At 34.9% G+C, this 22,775-nt stretch overlaps 1 protein-coding gene across 2 annotated transcripts in view; it reads right to left on the reverse strand.

Annotated features, from left to right (window-relative positions):
• CHD1 (chromodomain helicase DNA binding protein 1) overlaps positions 1 to 22,775 on the reverse strand; it is a 72,612-nt gene that overhangs the window by 27,672 nt on the left and 22,165 nt on the right. Inside the window, exons 4-21 of one of the 2 annotated variants that reach the window (XM_006755125.2) lie at positions 21,848 to 21,912; positions 19,160 to 19,309; positions 18,762 to 19,030; positions 16,062 to 16,287; positions 15,584 to 15,684; positions 15,210 to 15,388; positions 14,227 to 14,354; positions 13,275 to 13,491; positions 12,538 to 12,627; positions 11,050 to 11,240; positions 10,192 to 10,380; positions 7,467 to 7,629; positions 6,480 to 6,632; positions 4,050 to 4,121; positions 3,236 to 3,385; positions 2,942 to 3,090; positions 2,474 to 2,570; positions 2,263 to 2,358 (exon numbers count right to left, since the gene is read on the reverse strand). In XM_006755125.2, the coding sequence (XP_006755188.1) occupies positions 2,263 to 2,358; positions 2,474 to 2,570; positions 2,942 to 3,090; positions 3,236 to 3,385; positions 4,050 to 4,121; positions 6,480 to 6,632; positions 7,467 to 7,629; positions 10,192 to 10,380; positions 11,050 to 11,240; positions 12,538 to 12,627; positions 13,275 to 13,491; positions 14,227 to 14,354; positions 15,210 to 15,388; positions 15,584 to 15,684; positions 16,062 to 16,287; positions 18,762 to 19,030; positions 19,160 to 19,309; positions 21,848 to 21,912 (2,685 nt within the window). The remainder of the gene's footprint in view (positions 1 to 2,262; positions 2,359 to 2,473; positions 2,571 to 2,941; positions 3,091 to 3,235; positions 3,386 to 4,049; positions 4,122 to 6,479; positions 6,633 to 7,466; positions 7,630 to 10,191; positions 10,381 to 11,049; positions 11,241 to 12,537; positions 12,628 to 13,274; positions 13,492 to 14,226; positions 14,355 to 15,209; positions 15,389 to 15,583; positions 15,685 to 16,061; positions 16,288 to 18,761; positions 19,031 to 19,159; positions 19,310 to 21,847; positions 21,913 to 22,775) is intronic. The other variant, XM_015558210.1, reaches the window with a different exon arrangement.

Here is a 22,775-nt window from a genome sequence, read left to right on the forward strand (position 1 = left end):
GGGGGGGGGGGGGGGGGGAGGGGATGAGCGGGGGCGGGGTAGGGAGTAATGTGGGGGCAGGGACACATATGTAATATCTTAATCAATAAAAAATATATATATATAAAAAAAGAGAATAATAAAGTAATTTATGTTACCAACATGCTAATGACCTTCTGCAGGAATTACCATACCAGTCCATTAACAACCAACTGCTATAGAACAATCCAATATTCTTTCATAAAAATAGTACCTAAAGAGCTACTGACAAACTACAGGAGCCCTGAGGCACTAAATTTATTTAGGTTCTCCAACCCCTAGTTTTTTATCTCTAAAACAAAAGTGACAGTAATAATAGCACACTAACTTTGTGAGGTTTAAATAAGATACTATATTTAAAGAACTGTGCTGTCTGGTATAAGAAAGTACTCATTAAAGCTAATTGCACATATTAGTAACATTAAAATTTATAGATAACTGGATGAAGAAAACTATGCTTATCCTCTATAAGGAATGGGGCTAAAAACAGTGTTTATTCTCTCAAGTCTATTATTTAAAGCCAGCTTTGTGTGAATATCAAACCACTGGAATAAAAATATCAGTCTCATACAAATTTATACTCTAGTTAATTTATTGGCAACTTTTTACAATTTTTCAATTAGTGAAAATAAAAAAGCAAATAGTATACCTTTATGTAAAGAAAAAGTTAATTAGGCTATAGCCAGAGTCAGTGCAAGTTTCAGAAACATTCATTCACTTCTCATAATTACTGAAATAATCTTTAAATTTATCTCCCTGCTTAATCCTTTCCCAATACAGTACATCCTCTACCATGCAGCAGAGTGATCAATTAATTAGGAAAGTTTTTATTCACTGCTATGTCCCTGTACATGGCACATAATGAACAAATGACAAATTGAACTGATCCTTAAAAACTTCAGTTCATAGACAATAGCTAGAATACAGAGGAACCTGCTTTTTTGTACTAAACTAAAGGCCTGGTAAACAAAATTCGTGCACTCGGGGGTGGGGGGGTGGTCCCTCAGCCCGGCCTGTGCCCTCTCGCAGTCCAGAAGCCCTCAGGCGATGTCTGACTGGCAGCTTAGAACATCCTTAGTGCTGCTGCAGAGGTGGGAGAGGGTCCTGCCACCACCGCCACCGCTGCTGCTGCTGCACTCGCCAGCCATGAGCCCAGCTCAGCCATGAGTCCTGCATTGAGCGTCTGCCCTCTGGTGGTCAGTGTGTGTCATAGTGACTGGTCGTTCCACTGTTCAGTCGATTTGCATATAAGCCTTTTATTATATAGGATAATTGTTGCACAACCTACTTATTACACTACTAGAGGCCCAGTGCATGAATTTGTGCACCAGTGGGGTCCCTCGGCCTGGCCTGCGGGATTGGGCTGAAACTGGCTCTATGACATGCCCCGAGGGGTCCCATATTGCTAGAGGGCAAACGCCAGGCTGAGGGACCCCACCGGTGCATGATCAGGGCCAGGGAGGGATGTGGGAGGTTGGCCAGCTGGAGAGGGACCAAGGCCTGTCTCGCTCAGTCCTGATCACCTGGACCCCAGCAGCAAGCTAACTTACTGATTGGAGTCTCTGCCCCCTGGTGGTCAGTGCATGTCACAGCGACTGGTCGACTATCTGCCCCCTGGTGGTGAATGCATGTCATAGCGATTGGTCAACTGTGCCCCCTGGTAGTCAGAACACGTCATAGCAAGCAGTTAAGCAGCCTTAGCATATCATTAACATATTATGTTTTGATTGGTTGAATGGCAGACTGGAGGATCGGACACTTAGCATATTAGGCTTTTATTATATAGGATGAGATCGGTTGACTTACATTCCTTTAGGACTCCTGGCAGCCTTTTAGCCCTCATCAAACCAAGAGTATTTATAAGTATTAATAGGAGCTTACAGCTTACTTTGACTGATTTGAAGTTTCTCAGTTGTGGTAATGCTTAAATTAACCTGATGTCTAAAACTGCTCAGTCATGAAAATGTAAAAAAGGGATCACAGTCATTCTTTTACCAAAATATTTGAGTTCATGCTATTGACTGGGCACTGTTCTAGGTGCTAATTTAAGGAAATAATATCCCTCCCCACTCTACTAAATTTAACTGTTCATAAATGACTTGCTACCTTTCAAATTAGTTTGCTACTGGTTTGTCAAAATAAGGAAAATATAATTTTATGCACCTTGGCAAATTTTAAAACAAAAAATATTATGAAATAAAGTCTGTTTCTCTCAATTTACATAACTATAAAAAAAAAATGTACCTTGAACTGGGAAAGCAATTCATCTCCTACAGTTAAAGGGCCTGGTTCATTTTCATGAGTTTCAGCCCTCTTCAAGATTTCATCGATATCCATTTCCTATAATTAGAAAAAAATCTTTAAACATACTTTAACATATTTTAAAGTAAATGTACTTTATAGTTAAATATAGTTTAAATAGATGACACATTCTGAAGGTTTTTGTTTTTTTCACCTGGGGCTCTTGTTCTTCTCCTTCAGGTTCCTTAAAAAGTTCCTCAGCACCAAATTTTAAAATGGCAGACAACTCTTCTTTATTGAAAGGAGTAGAACTAAAATCAGGAAAAGCAAATAAAAACACTTAACATTCAGTTAAAAATTTAACATTTTCAAAGCACCTTTGTTATTATTGACATTATCACCTTATAACAGCTATCTAACATAGTTAGATAAGCATCACAGTATACTTATTTTATAATGAAAACAACTTGAAGCCTAAATGTTAAAGGGATTTCCCCCAAAATTATAAAACTAGAGTGATGAAATCAGGTATTGAATTTATGTCTTTGACTAGAAATTAGTCCAATGCTTAAAAAAAAAAAATTACACTAAATGTAGTACTTTAATGATCTGCTTACAGTATTTAAAAAAAAATGAATGTACTAAGATTCTAAAATGACCCTTTTTACAGTAAAGTAACTACCTTGAGGGGGCAGAACCTGTATGTAGCACTGTCTTCCCAGTTGTGTCCATTCTTTGAATCACAAGATGATCTAAAACCATCTTCTTTTTGGCCCTTTCAAGAATATCCTCTTCCACTGATCCCTTCGTAACTAGACGATAAATATTCACCTGTGAAGATATGCATGATGAAACAAATTGAAATTAAAAGGATTTGTTTTGCTAATCTGAAGTACCCAAATATTGGAATATAGATGTGAAGTTTTCACTGATTCAAAGCAAACTGGAAAAAAAATAATTAGGGGATAAAGAATACCTGTTTCTTTTGCCCAATACGATGAGCTCTAGCCTGCGCCTGAAGATCATTTTGTGGATTCCAATCAGAATCAAATATAACCACAGTGTCAGCTGAGGCTAAATTAATTCCTAGACCTCCAGCTCTTGTGGAAAGCAAAAAGCAGAAATCCTGTAATGAATTATAAATAGGGACAATTTTAAATTCTTCCAAATTATAATTCAAAATAATCAATATGAGAGTTTTATTATTCACTTTTGAACTTAAAAAATATCTTACCAATAAAACGGAAAGGTAGTTTTTAAAAATAGTAACAAAATATATGCACCTCTAACAAAATCAAGTAAGATTCCAAAATATAGCTATACATGGGAAAAATAAACATCAAATTTAAATAAATTTTTCAATAAAAGTGGGCTAATTTACTTTAAAGCAAACTGCCTTATCCTGAAATAGTATTAAGAAAGATTAACGCGCCGAAACCGGTTTGGCTCAGTGGATAGAGCGTAGGCTTGCGGACTGAAAGGTCCCAGGTTCGATTCCGGTCAAGGGCATGTACCTGGGTTGCGGGCACATCCCGATGTGCCGGAGGCAGCTGATCGATGTTCCTCTCTCATCAATGTTTCTAACTCTCTATCTCTCTCCCTTCCTCTCTGTAAAAAATCAATAGAATATATTAAAAAAAAAAAAGATTAACGCTCTATAACATACCATATTAATTTAAAAACCTGACATGTAAATTGAATTGGTTCCCACCGATAAGATGTTTTGTAAAAACTACAAGTATGACAAAAATAATGAATGAAACAGTTTACAATTTTAAAAGCATCCATACCTCTGATCCTTCAGCATTAAAATGATCTAGAGCTTGTTTCCTCAACTCCCCTTTTATTGATCCATCTAATCTCTAGAATAAAACACATTAAAATATCACATATAAGAGAATTTAAAATCTTTAAAGGCATTAAATTATAAAATAATATATAAAAATTCAGCATTGTTTTTGCTAAAACTGTAAGGGCAGAAAGTACTTTTAAGCAGTAAAACAATGACGAGGCATTATTTCTCTGGAGTCTATGCTCTTAACCACTAGGACTGCTTCCCCGAATAGTAAATAGCATAGGTTGTCATTTTGCCCTAGATCCTCTGTAAGTAATACATTTTAGAAATGCAAATTATTGAGCTCTGTCCCAGACTGATGAAGCTCTGAGGGAGTTCCAGAAAAAGCCCTCTAGTTAATGTTCAAGAATCACGGATTTGGGGCTCTAGTCAAATAGCCCACATTTGAGTATTAATGAGTGGCCTGGACAAGTGATTTGGCTTTTCTTCTTGTCAGTTTCATCCTTAGTAACATAAGAGTACTACTTACTTAATAGAAAATTGAGGATTCAGTGAGAGAATGCAGTAAAACACTTAACACATTAGCTAACCAATAGATGTCCAAAATAAATATAAATTTAAAGTGTCTCTTTTATCACTAAAAATTACAATTAGAAAAAATTTTTGCCCTGGCTGGTTTTGCTCAGTGGATAGAGCATCAGCCTGCAGACTGAAGGATCCTGGGTTCAATTCCGGGCAAGGGCACATGCCCGAATTGCCCACTCAATTCCCAGAAGGGGGCATAGAGGAGGCAGCCGATCAATGATATTCTCTCTCGTTGCTGATGTTTCTATCTCTCTCTCCCTCTCCATTCCCCTCTGATATAAATACAAGTAAAAAATAAATTAATTAAAAATAAAAAACTTTAAAAAAATAGTGGGATATCATTTTTTTGAGGCATGACCTAAGCCAAAATAAAGTTAAAAAATGATTCTGGGTAGTGATCTGGAAAGGAGAAGTAATTAGGGGCAGAGAACAGTCGCTTACAAGTACTTTTGTACCACACACACACACACTCACTCTCTCTCTCTCTCTCTCTCTCTCTCTCTCTCTCTCCCTCCCTCCCTCTCTCACACACACACAATTTCTGTGTGTATATATACTTTTTTTAAAAAAAAAATCCTCAACTGATGATAGGTGTTCATTGATTTTAGAGGAAGGGGGAGAGAGAAAAACATCAATCTATTGCCTCCTGTATGTGTCTCAACTGGGGAATGAATCCAAAACCTAGGTATGTGCCCTGACTGGGAACCAAACCCCGCAACCTTTTGGTATACAGAACACTCTAACCCACTGAGCCACCCAGCCAGAGCTGTACACTATTTTTATTTTACCATGTACACATAAAAATTTCCTTGAAATCAAACCAACATAGATGGGGTGGGGATGTGGGGTGGAATGGGGAGACAGAAGGTGATAGCTAAAGGGTACAGTTTCTTTTTGAAATGGTGAAAACATTCTATAATTGACTGTGGTGATGGATATCTGCGAATATATTAAAAACCAATGTAGTATGCACTTTAAATGGATGAGTTGTATGAAATAAAAATTACATCTCAATAAAGCTGTTGTTTTTTAAAAACCCATGGTGTTCTTTCTCACTTTTCCCTTAAATGACTACATATTTCTCAACCATGTTCATATCACCAAACACCTGTCCTTCATAGGACTTACCAGAGATGTAATGTTATATTTGTTTGTAATTAACTGCTTAATGTCTATCTCCCATACCAGGCTGTAAACACCAACAGAGCAGGGATTATGTGTGTTAAGGTTGATCATTTTAATTCTACTTCTACTCTAATGCCTGAACCAAACACACATACTTCACTAGCTATATATACTGGATTAAGATTATAAAATATAAAATTCTGGAAGTAGCACCTAACTCTAACACTAAACACTCATCCACATTTGCTTTAATTATGTTGAATTTCAAAGTAAATACTGAATAAACAGAATATAAGCCAATTTTGGTCACTAGTATCTTCTCTAAGGTCATTAAGTTTTATTCAGCAAACTATGCATAAGAATAATTATGAGCACATAAATGTTCAGAATCTGCACTGTCCTGATAACATTCACAAGGAGTGATCTCTCTTTTCCTTCCTCAGACTAAAGCCTAATACATAAGGATGCTACTTTAGATTTGAGCACAGAAGAGAAATACAGAATTAAAAGTTGAAGAAAAATTGTTTTGCTGTTAAATGTAAGGTCAAGAAGAAAAAGGAATGATCACAAATAGAATTTTTAAACACACATTTTCTTAAAAGGAATGTAGTTTCTATAAAAATCTTCACTTACAGAAGAATTTCAAAGGTTTAAGAATATGTTAAGGAATTCCATGAAATTTAAATCAACAAAAATGACAAAATGAAATGCTTACTTGAAAGGGGAATTGACGATATTTCAAATACTCTGCAAGTATATCTAACATCCGCACCATTTGAGAAAAAATAAGAACTCTATTGCCTCTTTCTCTAAGGCGAATTAACAGCTTGTCAAGAAGAATCAATTTTCCGCTACTACGGATTAAGTGCTAAGGAAACAATAAATTAACAAATATTACAATTTTTAAAAGAACTAATCAAATGAAACAAATGCCCCACTACTTAAACACAAGTTTAATTTTAAATTGAGATTTTAAATTTTCATAAAGTTGGAAAACAATTTGTTTTCAGTTTACGAAATCTTCTAGGATGGCCTTTTTCATTTTGCTCTATGCTTTAGGCTAAAAATTTTCTTGCCACTTGGCACCTAGGTTTTTGTTATATTTTCAAGAGAAAAAAAGAGACATGGTCTCACTCTATTTGCTACTTATTACTCTATTTCCCCAAAAATGTAAGCTGAAAAACAATACATTGGAAGTAAGTATTCAAAGGTTTTGAAAGAGTAAGAAAATGTATTCTAGTTTATACATATAGAACTTCATGATCCTAGCACTTCAAAGCATTACTGTGACTGAATGTCAACTACTTTGTTCGCACTTCTCATCTGTCTTTCTGAAGTGAGAAGGATAAGATCTGAAGTCAAGATATCCTTAAGACAACCACTTGCCATCATTACATATTCAGCATAATCATTATTATTAGTGAATTTTTTTCACAGTTATGAATACAATAAGATTTGCTGGATAAATTATAACAGCTCATAATTAGAAAGATCCATTTTTAGAAAGATGATCAAAATAATTGGATAAATTTTAACTTTAAATGCGTTGATAAAGACTAAAAGATAATAAACACCATTATTTAGATATACATTAGCCAAAGAGAACTTCTAACCAATATATTAAAGCCATTTTCAGTTATAACTGATAAAAACATTTCTAGGATTTTGTTTTACCAAAATTAGAGTACTTTAAAGTTCTTACTTGTAAGGCCTCCTGTTTATTATAGAATTCATTATTGTCTGGTGGTTTAATGAGGTAGCAGTGATTACAACATTTCTTTAGCTCCATCATAATATTCAAAAAGCCTGAGGTACTGCCCTTGGAACCTTTGCTGAGGGCTTTGTAATTCCTAGTTAATATCCATCTGTCCAAAAAAGAAAAAAAAAGAAAAGAAAATGGTGTTTAGAAGAGGACAATACCAGGATGAATTCTAAAACCATAAAAAATAATCAAGCACCAAAGCAAAATTTTACCACTAGGAAGTTAACAGCTTCATATAATGGACTAAATCAGCCGTGGGCAAACTACGGCCCGCGGGCCGAATCCGGCCCGTTTCAAATGAATAAAACTATTGAAAAAAAGACCGTACCCTTTTATGTAATGATGTTTACTTTGAATTTATATTAGTTCACACAAACACTCCATCCATGCTTTTGTTCCAGCCCTCCGGTCCAGTTTAAGAATCCATTGTGGCCCTCGAGTCAAAAAGTTTGCCCACCCCTGGACTAAATCTTGTTCACAAGACTGATAAACCTCGTTCATAAGACTAACGATAACTTGTTATCTGAACCATTAAATAAAAATGGTAAAAGTTTAATGTAACATAGCTGAGTAGAATGTATTTATCCTTTCCCAAAAAATTTACTTTAAAAATGGTCAACTGTATTGTCTATCTTAATCTTCCTATAAGTTTCACTCCATAGGTAGCTCATGTACAGACCTAAAAGAAATCTCATGAGAATACCTATTTTAGCCATTTCTCTAAATTACAATTACACAAGTTATGGAAAAATTATGGGTGATTATTTTATTACTCCCAATTATACACAATTCTTCTCATCATAAACCACTTTGTTTTTGATCACCTTTTATTTTCTTCAACAGTGTTAGTCTTAAAAGGTACTTAAAACAGTTATATCTCTCATTTGCTTCAAAATGATAGTAGTTGGGGGAAGTGGAGGAGGCTAGATAAAAGACTGGATGAGTTGAAAAAAACTAAGTGGAATAATGGGAATTTATTACTATCCTCTTTTTGTATACATTTGGAATTTTCCATAATAAAAACCTAAAATTCATGCAATAAATTTATTCCTTTAAATGTATGGCATTACAGATTTTACGATAAAATAGGCTTCTGAGAATTCAAATGCATGCAGTACATTTTATGCAATTAGATATTTAAATAGATGTGTCATGCGATTAGATTTATTAACTCATTAATATATAAGATCCGACATGCATGATTTATACAAAATGATTAAAAAAAAAAAAGCAGACCTAAAATATTTTTCTAAATTTCTCTTTATGGTCTCTACCTCTATCTGTCCATTATATAATGATCATCTATCTATATATATAAAAGCCTAAGCGACCGGCTGACTGTCGGTAGCTATGACGTGCACTGACCACCGGGGGTAGACACTCCATGCAGGAGCGAAAACCACAGGCATGGAAACATGGAATAGACTGATGAATTTCAGAGGGAAGAGGGGAGAGGGGAGGGTGGGAAGAGATTAACCAAAGATCTTATATGCATACTAGAGGCCCAATGCAGGAATTTGTTCACGGGTAGAGTCCAGCCGGCCCGGCCCCAATCGGGGCAGATTGGGGCCGGTCTGTCGGGAGGAGGAGACATCAGGAGATTGCCTGGCCAGCCCACCCTGATTGGGACTGGGCTGGCTGGGGAGAGGGCTGAAGGCAACTGGCCAGCAGGCCCTGCCCCCGATTGGGGTGAGGGGACAGATTAGGGGTGGGGCTGTGGGCTGGCCTGCCCCGCCCCTGAATGGAGTGGGGGGCCAATTGGGTCAGTGGCCAGGGGGAGGTTGGCTAGCTAGTCCTGGGGTAGGGCCGGGCAGGAGGAGGGGCTGCAGGAGGTTGGCCAGCTGGCCTGCCCCCTATTGAGGTAGAGGGAGGGTGATCAGGGGAAGGGCTGGCCGGGGGGGGAAGGGCCGCAAGGTGCTTGGCCGGCCGGCTGCCTCACCCTCAATCGGGGTGCGAGAGGCTGATCAGGGGTGGGGCTGGCCAAGTGGAGGGGCCACGGGAGGTTGGCCCCACCCCCTTATCAGCCGGTTTGCTGGCTGCAGTAGGCGTCATAGCGACCAGTCGTTCTGGTTGTTACGCCATTCCAGTTGTTGGTTTTTTATATATATAGATATAGACTAGAGGCCTGGTGCATAGATTCGTGCACTGGTGGGGTCCCTCAGCCTGGCCTGGGGTGGGGGGGATCAAGCCCAAACCAGCCCAATGCAATCCGTGCATCACTGGGGTCCCTTACCTGGCCTGCAAGGATCGGGCTGAAACTGGCTCCCCAACATCCCTCAAGAGGTCCCAGATTGCGAGAGGGTGCAAGACAGGCTGAGGGACCCCACCAGTGCACAAATCTGTGCACCGGGCCTCTAGTAATTATATAACAATGCCTTAATACCATGGAAATCCTAACACTTAAAAGGAACCCTCTATAAAGTATGAAATAGAAAAAAAACTAATGATGTGTTAGAAGGTTAATGACTTAGTCTTGTATTTCCCATGATGGGTGATGCCACTGAACATTGCCATTAAATCTTTCTTTGCCCCCAAATGCCACAGGATTCAAGAATTATTACTGTTTTAAGACCCTTTTGGGGGGATGGGGACATCTCAATGTGACAAGTATAGGGTGCTTATTTATAATTAAATGTTTAGATCATGTGCTTAGTTTACCACTTACTTGTAATACTGTTTCTGTAAAGCACTCATTTCCATTCTTAATATCTGCTCAACCTTAGCAGGAAGTGATTTTTCCACATCTTTCTTAACTCTGCGTAACAAAAACGGCTCAAGTTCCTTGTGGAGGCTTGCATAACCATATTCTCTGCCTTTGCCATGCTCTTCTTCAAAATCTTCCCAGGAAGAAAACCTTACAAAGTTAAGAAAATGGAAGAATCACTAAAAACAGTCATATTGCAGATGCGATTTTTTTCAGGGTATTCATATGTAAACAAAAAATAGATTTTTTTTTTAGGGAAAAATTAGCTAAAATTTTTCAGTTTTAATAACTATCCTTCCCAACAAGTCCACTATATATTCATAAAGATAAAATATAAGTTGTTTTATAAAAACTAGGAAAATCCTTGAGTTAAATAAAGATGAAGTTTTTTCAAATATGGGAGTAATTATCACTAAAATATTTCTCAAATGATATAATATTAAAGTTCTGAAACTACAGATAGAGTATGTATGTGACCCTGAAAAAGTTATTATACACATTTGATCTAGTTTTCCTCACTTAGAAAATAGGATTACTAGCAAAGTAATCAGTTTTGAGTGTTTTAAGCAAGGTATATTCTGAACATGGGAAAAATCAACTTTTATTAAAATGGGCTCCTTTATTTATTTACAAAATGAGAAAATTAACATAGCACTTACAAATATAAAATATCCCATTTTCTTTTTTTTTCCTTCTTAATAATCTGTGGGCCCATGTTTTAGGACAACAAAATCTCTTACTGACCTTATTATCTACACTATTACTTCCTGCTAAACTTAGCATAAAAACATTAATATTGTATATCCCGATTTATCTTACTTTTCTGGCATAATGAAATGAAGCAAAGACCAGAGCTCTTTGAGGGAGTTTTGTAGAGGAGTTCCAGTGATAAGGAGACGGTGATTGGACTTAAAGTCTATTAAAGTTTTATACAGAAGAGAATCATCGTTCTTTAATCGATGTGCTTCATCTACACCTATAAATGCCCAATTTAGACCGCCAAGGAATGCCTTAAAATGAACAGAAAAATATAGTTAATATTTTGAGAGAAAAATTGAATTCAAACTTATGCTTCTCATTTGACCGTAATTCAAATTATTAAAATGAGGCAAATTAAAATTAAAACCAAACCTAACTCAGATTTCAAATGAAAATTTTATCATTTTAAGATTAACTGGAATCCTCAAATCAAGTAATTAAACATGAAAATAAAGTTCCTTCCACGAACAATTCAGCCATTAGAAAACAGAGCATAATATCAAGTGAACATTTTTATCAGTTTACAGACTAAAAACAAAACACTAGTATCATTTAAAATTTTTACAAGAGATTTTTAACCTAAGTCCAGGAAAAGCCTTTATAAATGTCAACTCGGAGAAGACATAATACAAATTTGAAACAGTATCTTACTCCAATTACAGAATTCATCGTATGCTTCTAGAACTATACATTTCTCATATAAAAACATGTGTCTGACTTAAATCAGAGACTTTATTCTGTTACTTAATAGTTGTATGACCTTAGGTTAAGTTCATTATCCTTTTGAGACTTTATTTTTCTTTCCAATAAAATAGAGATAGCAGTATCTTGTAAAGTATATGAGAATTATTTGAGATATTATAAAGAAACAAGACAATAGCTATAAAGCATTTAGCATAGTGCTACATGCAGTGACAAAGGGGAGAAAATATGCTTACTTTAATACACAGGGAGAATGGAAAGAGGTGACAGAATGAATACACAAAACATGAGTAATGAAAACTTCATTTAGAGAGATTCAATCCTGCTAGCTACCTACCTTCCTCCTCTTATAAATCAACACACTATACCAAACTAGTTTCATATAAGTTAAGAGTTGGCAAGCTTTTATTTAAAGAGCCAGGCAGGAAATATTTTGGGCTTTCCAGACAAAAGTATGCTCTCTGTTGCATATTCTTTGGTTTGTTTTTACAACCTTCTAAAATGTAAATATTCTTCTTAGTTCAAAGGCTACAGCAGTGGTTCTCAACCTTCTGGCCCTTTAAATATAGTTCCTCATGTTGTGACCCAACCATAAAATTATTTTCGTTGCTACTTCGTAACTGTAATGTTGCTACTGTTATGAATCGTAATGTAAATATCTGATATGCAGGATGGTCTTAGGAGACCCCTGTGAAAGGGTCGTTCGACCGCCAAAGGGGCCACAACCCACAGGTTGAGAACTGCTGGGCTACAGTGTGCTGACCTTTAATTTATTATCTCATTCTATCCACACACATTATAAAAAAAAAATTGATATCCATCAAACAAAAACATAGGAATACATACCTTATCCTTCAATAAAATTTCATAAGTTGTTAACAGTATATTAAATTTTAACCGTTTGGTCTGGGGATGCATCCATTCATGAGTTCTTATCTACCAAGAAATGTTAAAGATAATTTTAAGATACACATTTTAAATAGGATAACTTTACTTGAATTTCTAAAATAAAATCGATTCAAAACACACAAAAATTATGTACATGTTTATATAATAAAATAGTTTTGTTATTCTTTATATAGCCCAACCAGCTGTTAACCATGTAAGTAAATGTATCAAAAATCTTCTATTAAATAAAGCACACAGGTCTTTTAATACTGTACACTTTTCACTGAAGTTAACACAACACTAGTGATTAACTCATTTAATAACATTTATGGATAAAATATGGTATCTGTGATTTGCTTCCCAATAATTGGGAGGAAAATACCAGGTAGAGGTACAGATGAAACAAAACTGGCAATGAATTAAAACTTTGAAGCTGGAGATAGGCACATGAAGGTTTATTATACTCTTCTGTTGGATTTCATGTATATTTGAAATTTTCCATTAGAAAGAAAAAATAATCTATAAAGTAACACAAAACCAGAATTTGATTTTTAATTACAGCCAATTAAAAATGTACTGAGCACTTACTTTTTGGCAAGTTCTATGTTAGAAACTAAGACCAAAAAACAAATGAAATATTTCTCTTCAAAGAAAAGTATGCCTATATTTCATAAATTTGTGAAGATACCACTTACCATGTTTCTACTATTAATGTCACCTAAATAAACCACAGCATTCATTTGAGAAGCCCATGTTTGAATTTCCCTTTGCCAGGACGTGAGAGTGGAGAGTGGTACTACTAATAGAAAAGGTCCATATAATTGATGTTCATTAAACAAATAGTTCAGAAATGAAATCGTCTGTATTGTTTTTCCAAGGCCCATTTCATCGGCAAGTATGCAACTATTTCCTCTACAAAGTTAAAAACAAAAATCATGTATGCAATACTGATTCAAATTTACAAAGAAACTTTTTACATAATTCAAGTATAAGTTTATATGACCAGTTAAATAAAATTAATCTGAAAGATATTATATACAATATACCACTTTTATTAGCTATAAATAACAAAGGTAAAGGTCTAAAAAAAGCAGAGGGAGTTTACCATTTTAGGGCAGAAGAATCTTAGAAATTTAAAGTATTTTCCAATTAATCAACTATGTAGCCAAGAACTCAATCCATCTTCCAATGGTAGAGTTCAAATATATTAAGTAAAAAGTAGGAAGAACATATAGCAGGAAAAACTATAGCCATGGTAAAGTTTAAAAAAAAAGCACTCTAGTGTCACCTTATATTGTTAATAATGGAGCAGTGGACATGGGGGAGAGGGGAAAAAATGAAAGGGCTAACTGGGTATTAGAAATAACTGGGAAAAAGAGAAATAGTCCAAGACTAGTGTGGGATAGGAATATATATGTTCTGAGTTTAAGAAGAATAAAAACTTAAGTACTGTGACAGGTTAAACTGAAAACGGCATTACTTTTTCTTCTTAGTATGTAATAAGTATTGTTTATGTACAAGCAATTCAAAGACCTGCATATAAATACTAAAGGGTCTCATCCTTTATGTTGGGGAATCTTTTCCAAATCCTATAATTATAACAATCTTACCCTCTCAAATTGAACAGATGATTCAAAATACACTTACTTGCACCAAGAGTGAGCAAGCCAATTTAAACCATTCAGTTGATAATCTCTTAATTCTAAACCTTCATGGCCCCCAATATAGGATGGCTGCTTCTTTAGGGCTACAAATCTTGGCCTTTGTTTTAATACCTTTAGTAGAAATAAATGTTAATATGAAAAATTATTAAATGTAAGAAATTATATTAAAGGATGAAAAATATCAGCTTTTCCCATAAATTTTGAAATATCATCTCAAATCAAATTCAGAAATTCCATGACTCAAAATATACCTGATTCAGTTAAAGGAGACTGTCTTCTATTATCATAACAAGAACATACAGTGAAACATTTTGCCCTCCTTTTGAATGAAAAATTAAAGAGATAATTAAGTTCCTAATGAAATATTTGGGTCTTGTGTATTTCAAGCTATGTTATCCATTCACTTTAAACATTGCTAAGCCCTGACCTAGAAATAAATCATAAAACTGGCTTACCCTCCTATTTGATTTCTGATTTCTAAGTTACCATTATTAATTTAATTCAATCTTGTAATAAGAAATTCCAGTGGTACTTAGACCCCAAAATTATCACTAATAATAACTTAAAGTACACAGATCTTATATTAGGCATGGTAGGTCTGGATACCTTATAGATACGTGACTTTTCCTTTCCTACCTTCAAAGAAAATATTCACTACCTTTTAAACCAATCATATACACCTAGTTTCCAGAAGGATGTTCTATTTTTTGTCCCAAACTTACTCACCACAACTATCACCACCCATTTATCATCTTTCTGACAGTTTTGCTCACCAAGGCTAAAAGACAGTGCCACATCTAAGATCACACAGTAATTACAAGAATATCATTTCCTATAAGATTTACCAACCAAGTAGTTCTCTTTCTTAGCCTATCCAAAATCAGGATCTAACTCTCTAACCTGGACTTGTAATACTTAAGATGCACAAATACATTTTCAATATTAAAAATGTCAAATAATACTCACTTTGCAATCTTTAAAAGGAGTGGTTTTTGACTGATTTCTGCTGAAATATTCGTCTATACATGCTTGAAACTTTTTGGAAATGAGAGCACCATCCTCCCAGCTGCACTCTGAGTATGGAAGGCCCTGCCATTTGCAATAATAATCAGGATAACCAGCTGCTGACTTTTGATTGGAATGAGCTGTGAGATAAATCAGATTTTGTTTAAAATTAAATCTTACCCAATGAATAATTCTTGTTAAAAACTACACAAGTAAAAATTAATCATGTTTTACAATACTCTATTATTTCGTAAAAGCAAGCTACTGTGTTTAATGTGTAAGCAGTAAATTTAAGGTATTTTTCAGATGTTTAATTAGAAACATTTATTACTAACCAATTATTCGCTCCACTATTTGATACTGTTTATGCAGATCATCTGTAAGTTCTTGCTGGCAATTATAATATTCCACATCTTCTGGAGAAGCATTTTTCAACCTGAAAGATTAAAGCAAGGAACATGCTTCAAAATCTTGCCTAAATAACCTGTCCCCCAAAAAACTATCAGTAACACAAAATGTATCATTTTGCCACTTAAGTTGTGAGCCAGTTTAAGTAATAAAGAAACTAAAACAGAAATAAAGCAAAGCATAATTAATTTTAAAAATTTATAGTATCTGAGAGATATACTAAGTGATTGTCAAGAATTTATGTATGGGTATTCCTAAGAACTTTTAGGAGATAAAATACAAATTTCTCCATAAATAAGTTACTTTAGGTTATCCTTTGATTCTTCACAATGTACTCCTTGTTAATAAAAACCTTAGTAATAATCTTAAATCTATAAAAATATTAATAATACATGTCATATCTACCATCTTTTTGTTTCCTGATCTTTTTTCTTATAATTATCCAATTTTTTCATTCCTCTAACATTCTGCTGTTTAAGGGTTTCTTCTGTCTCCCAAGTATTGTGAATATGGGACCATCCTTTCCATTTAATTAAATATTGGATTTCTCCTGGTTCCTTGTTTTTTTCAAATCCTGCATTTGGGTCACCATCTGCTTCAACTGCATAGATGGTTGTTGTAGCACCAGTAGCTGAAAAGCAAAGCACAATACATTCCCTGTAATTCTGTTACAAGAATACTTCCATTCAACTCAAAAATTAAAGAATATGAATAGAAAAATATATACTCTCAAGTCAAATATCAGGGCACAGGAATTTATGTGAAGTTACATTATATGTATGTAATAAAAACTCAGAATTTCATTTTAGAACAGAAAAGTTATCTAATTTAATCACCTCAGTATTAAAATTAGAAAAAACAAGGTCAAAACTTAGTGGCAAACCTAAGAGTATACAGCAATATACAAAAACTGTTGATTGGGAGACTGCTAATTAGAAACTAAAATAACTTAAAATCATTTTTAAAAACTGCATACCTGAAATCACTATGTCAAAGAAATATCTGCACCCCCATGTTCACTGTAGCATCATTTATAATAGCCAAGCCAAGGAAACAATCTAAGTGTCCATCCATCAACAGATGAATGGATAAAGAAAGTTTCATATATACACACACACACATATATATATATGAATATTATCATCCATTAAAAAGGAAATCTGCCATTGTGACATGGACTTTGAGGGCATTATGCTGAGTGAAATAGGTCAGACAGAGAAAGGCAAATACTATATGCTCTCATGTACAAAAGCTTTAAAAAACAAACGAACACCAAACCACCTAGTAGAAAAACACATTAGATTTATAGTTACCAGAGGTGGGAGGAATATGATGAAAGTGGCCAAAAGGTTCAAAATTCCAGTTTTAAGATAAATAGTAGTAGGATGTAATGTATAACATAATGACTATAGTCAACACTGCTATATGGTATATTTGAAAGTTACTAAGAGAGTAGATTCTTTGTTTTTTTTCATTAAATTTACTGGGGTGATATTGGTCAACATGAATATATAGGTTTCCAGTGTGGGTTTTTATATTGTAAGATTTGTATATTGCACTGTGTGCCCACGACCCAGTCAAATCTTCTCCTTTCACCATATATTAGGGTTCCTTCTGGCAAGCACCACTCTGCTGTTTGTATTCATGAGTTTCAGTTTTATATCTCACATGAGTGAATTCATATGGTTCTTAGCCTTTTCTGACTGACTTATTTCACTTAGCATACTCTCAAGATCCATCCATGCTGTTGTAAATGGCGCTATTTCATCCCTTTTTATGGCTGAGTAGTATTCCATTATGTCTATGTACTATATCTTACTAGGAGAGCAGATTCTAAAAATTCTCACACTAGAAAAATTTTCTTTCCTTTTTTATTTATTGTACCTATGAGCTATTGGATATTACCTAAACTTATTGTGGTAATTATTTTGCAATACAGGTAAATCATTATGCCGTCCAACTTAAACTTATACAATGCTATATGTCGATTATATCTCAACTAGAGGCCTGTTGCAGAAAGATTCCTGCAAGAATAGGGCTTCCTGCAGCCGGAGTGAAGCAGCAGAGATGGGAGCGAAACCCGCCAAGGCAGGCTCCACTCCCGTCTCCGCTGCATCTGCTCCCTCCCTTCTCCACTGCTTTGCTCCCTTCTGCAGTACTTGGCTTCCTTCTACGCTGTCTTCAGTCTTCACTCCAGGTCTGCGTATGCAAATTAACCATCATCTTTGTTGGGTTAATTTGCATACTCACTCTGATTGGCTGGTGGGCGTAGCAGAGTGACACCAATTTGCATGTTTCTCTTTTATTAGTGTAGACTAGAGGCCCGGTGCACGAAATTTGTGCATGGGGGAGGGGAGATGTCCCTCGGTCTGGCCTGTACCCTCTCCAGTCCAGCTCAGGGGATGTCTAACTGCCGGCAGTCGAACATCCCTCTTGCAATCCCGAACCGCTGGCTCCTACCCACTCACCTGCCTGCCGTCCTGATCCCCCTAATTGATCTACCCTTGTTGGCCTGATCACCCTAACTGCTCTCCCCCTGCCGGCCTGATCCCTAACTGCTCTCCCCTGCTGGCCTGATCATCCCTAACCGCCTCTCCCTCGGCCCCGCCACCATGGCTTTTTCCAAAGGATGTCTGGAAGGTCTTATGGAAGATGTCCTGTCTAATTAGCATATTACCGTTTTATTCAATAATACAAAAAGGAGAAAAATGCATGTCAAGATAAGGAAAATTAACCTACATATCTGAAGTAAAACAAAAATACATTTTAAAAAAAACTCTCCAAAAACATAACAAGAAATAAAAAAACCAAACTCTGAAATCAAAAGCACCTAAATAATATTATTTAGGCATGGCAACAGAAAAACTCAAATACACAGGTTAAAAATTTTATATTTATCTGAAATACATGAACTGAGATTAAATACCTAGTTGTTGGGAAGAAAATACTCAAGCGATGCAAAGTATATTTTACAGCAAGTAAGTAAAACAGAAAAAAATCTACAATCTTGGCTTTCAAAATTAAAAAATCTTCAAGAAATATTTTATTTAATCTAGTAATATTATTGAAACCACCCAACAGTAAATGTGTTTTGTTTTTAAATACCTCCTTTTCTCCCAATCCGACAATCCATAAATCGTTCTATTGTTTCAAATTCCTCTTCCTCGGGTTGAGGAACATCCTCTCCACAGACTTCAAGGAGGTCATCAGAATCTGTTTTCATTTCTTCATCTTCCTTATAGCTCACATTGACAGTTGCTTGGCGACGAGAACTTCTTTTATCATTATCATAATCTTCATCGTCGTCCTCCTCAGATGAATCAATCTGTCTCTTTTTTTGTCCAAGAATCTTCTTTCCATTTTTTGACTTAGATCTAGGAAAGACCAGGGAGAGAGAGGTGTTTTATAGAAACTGTCATAAAACCAGAATTGAGAAACTATATACAAAAAGAGTAAATACCTTCTATAATCAACAATTTTCAGCAAATCGAGAACATACTTACCTATTTTGAGGTTTTCTACTTTTAACTTTGTTTTTTGGTTCATAATCAGATTCCGTTTCATCACAACTGCTTTTATCTCCTTCTTCTTCAGATTCTGAATCTGAACCAGATTGAGATGGAGATCCTGATGCAGACATCTGCCAATCTTCACTGTACGTAAAATATATAAAATACATTTATTTATATTTACATCTTATTGCAAATTTTATCTCATAAAATACAAAAATAATAAAATTGTACTCTAAATATTAAAAATATTGTTGCTTTCATGCATACTAAAAACACTTGTGTCTGTAGAAAAAGAAAAACATTCTAGAAAATATTTGTCATAGATTTCTCCCATAACTCCAGAGTTTTGTTAATCATTTACTTTATACCTCAATGAATGGCCATACATAAATATTAGTTTGACTATCACTATGGATGAAAACAGTATACTAATTTTAAGAAACATAGGGTTTAATTTTTAAAATATTGTATAATGATTATACTTACCCACTTAAAAACAAAAATTCAAATCTCTTACAATTATCTGGAGATAGTGAATTTAAAAATATACCCTTTAAAACTGATTTTAAAAAATAGTACATGTTCATCAAAAAACTTAAAACAGAGTATGGGAAAATATATTTTTGAAAAATCAGCCCATCTTAACCTTGAATTATTACCTTCATTACTATTTTTAGTCTAATTCCAATCAACATGTACAAAATAGTGGATGCACATTTTAATATTCTGCCATAATATAAATTCTGAATAAAAGATTTACACTGAGTTCTATATAAGAACTTTCTCACAGTCACTGCTTCTACTCCATTGCTCTGAATCTCTGTACTAATGACTATGTTAATGGTTACATAAGCAAGTACATATGATAAGATCTGCTTTATAATAAAAATATAACAGAGAAACAAATTCTTTTTTATCTTGAAATCTTTTCAGTTTATACATTAGCAGTAACAAGTGGCAGAATATATGAAAAGTCTCCATTTTATGTTTTTATAATGTAAATTATGATTTTTATATCCAAGCAAGTCTATTAATCATCCAACATTACTCTTTTTAAAATATGTGTATTTTATTGATTTTTACAAAGAGGAAGGGAGATAGAGTTAGAAACATTTATGAGAGTGAAACATTGATGGGCTACCTCCTGCACACCCACTACTGGGGATCGAGCCAGCAAGCAAGGTACATAGCCTTGACCAGAATCGAACCTGGGACCCTTCAGTCCACAGGCTGATGCTCTATCCACTGAGCCAAACCAGTTACGGCCCGACATTACTCTTATTCTCAGCTTGCACCTATGCTGAGTTTAGAAATTACTAACTGGAGAAGAGTTAAATATCTGATGAGACACAATAGTTGAAAATGAACTTAGTAAAGTAGAAGACAGATCTGGGAAAATTAGCCAGATTGTAGCACAGAAATAAAAAGATATAAAACATGATATAGTAAGAGTCATGGAAGATAGAATAGATGATCCAATAAATATATACAACGGATATGATCCAAGACAAACTTACATCTATTAATAGTAGTACTAGAGAGAGAAAATATCCAGACACAATGACTGAATTTTCAGAAACTAACAAATGATATGCATCTTTATATTAAAGATGCATAAGATTAGATGCAAAAGCAGAGTAACAGATTCAAAGCTAGATATACCAAAGGGAAAATGCAAAATATCAAAGAAAATTGAAAAGGAGACAATAGAAAAATGCTTTCGAAAAAAATGAGAGGAAAAAAACTCAGACCATCTAAATATATGAATTGAGAATCTGAAGTACTTCTAATACTTTAAGAAATTACAGTAAGTTCCTAAATGAGTTCTACAAAGTAAATTTCATATGCAGATGAATAGTAAGAATAACTGTTAACATAAATTAACAGAATAACCCCAAATCCATTATCAGTTGATCCTTTACACCCTTATACTGAAGTTAAGATTATCTGACATTATCAATAAGCAGATATTTTGAAGTTTAAAAATATGTAAGGGAGAGGAGTTATAGGAGATAAACAATTAGCACAAAAACCTTAAGTCATCACAGAAAGATAATGTTAAGAATTAATGGTTTAACCCAGCCGGCATGGCTAGGTAGTTGAGCGTTGACCTATGAACCAGGAGGTCATGGTTTGCTTCCCAGTCAGGGAACATGCCCAGGTTGGGGTTTCAATCCCCAGTGGGGGGTGTGCAGGAGGCAGCTGATCAATGACCCTCTCTTATCAATGATGTTTCTATCTTTCCCTCTCCATTCCTCTCTGAAATCAGTAAAAATATATTTTAAAAATAATTAATGGTTTAAATTAACCTAGTCAAATGTCATGAACCAAGAGTTTACAAAAGTCCATTTTTGGTAACAATTTCTAATAAAGGAAGAAATACGGGCCCTGACCGGTTTGGCTCAGTGGATAGAGCGTCGGCCTGTGGACTGAGGGGTCCCAGGTTCAATTCCGGTCAGGGGCATGTGCCTTGGTTGCGGGCACATCCCCAGTGGGGAGTGTGCAGGAGGCAGCTGGTCGATGTTTCTCTCTCATCGATGTTTCTGACACTCTGTCCCTCTCCCTTTCTCTCTGTAAAGAGTCAATAAAATATATTTTTTAAAAAAGAAAAAAGAAATATGGAATCATTAGAATTTTCTTGATATGAGAACAAGTAATTAATTGCACAAAATCACATACTCTTTATGCTTTTTCCTTTTGACCTCACTCGATGTGTCATCAGAATCTTCACTGCTAGAGGAATCCTGTAGGAAAAAAATAATCAAAGTTAATGTTATTAATGATTGCAATTTAACCATCACATCAAATTTTTGCTTGTCATATTATTTAAAGTTCACTTTGCTAATAGCAGTAAATATAAAACCTCTTTTTCCCATGTTGTTATGTTTATACCATTAGCACATAAAGTGATCAATAACATTTCTATTTAAATTTATAATATAGCCAGTGAAATTAGGTAAACATTATGTCAGCATTTTGTACAAAATTTTAAAATCTGACATCTGTTACATATAAGGGAGCCCCCTCAACAGAAACTTTACAGACATAAAATATTCAAAATGATGAAAAGCAAGGACCTACAAATAAGATTACTCAACTCAGCAAGACTATCATTTAACATGAAAGGAGAAAGGAAGCTGAAGGAGTTTATCACCACCAAACCAGCATTATAAGAAATGTTAAAGGGACTTCTTTAAGGAGTTAAAAAAATGATGAAAACTACAAATAAAATGGCAGTCACCACATACCTATAAATAATTACTTTAAATGGAATGAATTAAATGCTCCAATCAAAAGACAGGGCAGCTGAATGGAGAAGAAAATAAGACAACAATTTGGCAACATGCACAAGAGACCCACTTCAGATTGAAAGACACACACAAACTGAATATAAAGAGATGAAAAAGCTATTTTATGCAAAAGGAAATGAAAAGAAGCTGGAGCAGCTATTTGTATCAGACAAAATAGACTTTAAAAATAAAGGCTATAATGCCCCGCTGGTGTGCCTCAATAGTTGAGCATTGACTCATGAACCAGGAGATTCAGTTCAATTCCTGGTCAAGGCACATGCCTGGGTTGCAGGCTTGATCTCCAGTAGGGGGCATGC

This window comes from Myotis davidii, unplaced genomic scaffold (assembly GCF_000327345.1).
Source record: "Myotis davidii unplaced genomic scaffold, ASM32734v1 scaffold473, whole genome shotgun sequence".
Lineage (NCBI taxonomy): Eukaryota > Metazoa > Chordata > Mammalia > Chiroptera > Vespertilionidae > Myotis > Myotis davidii.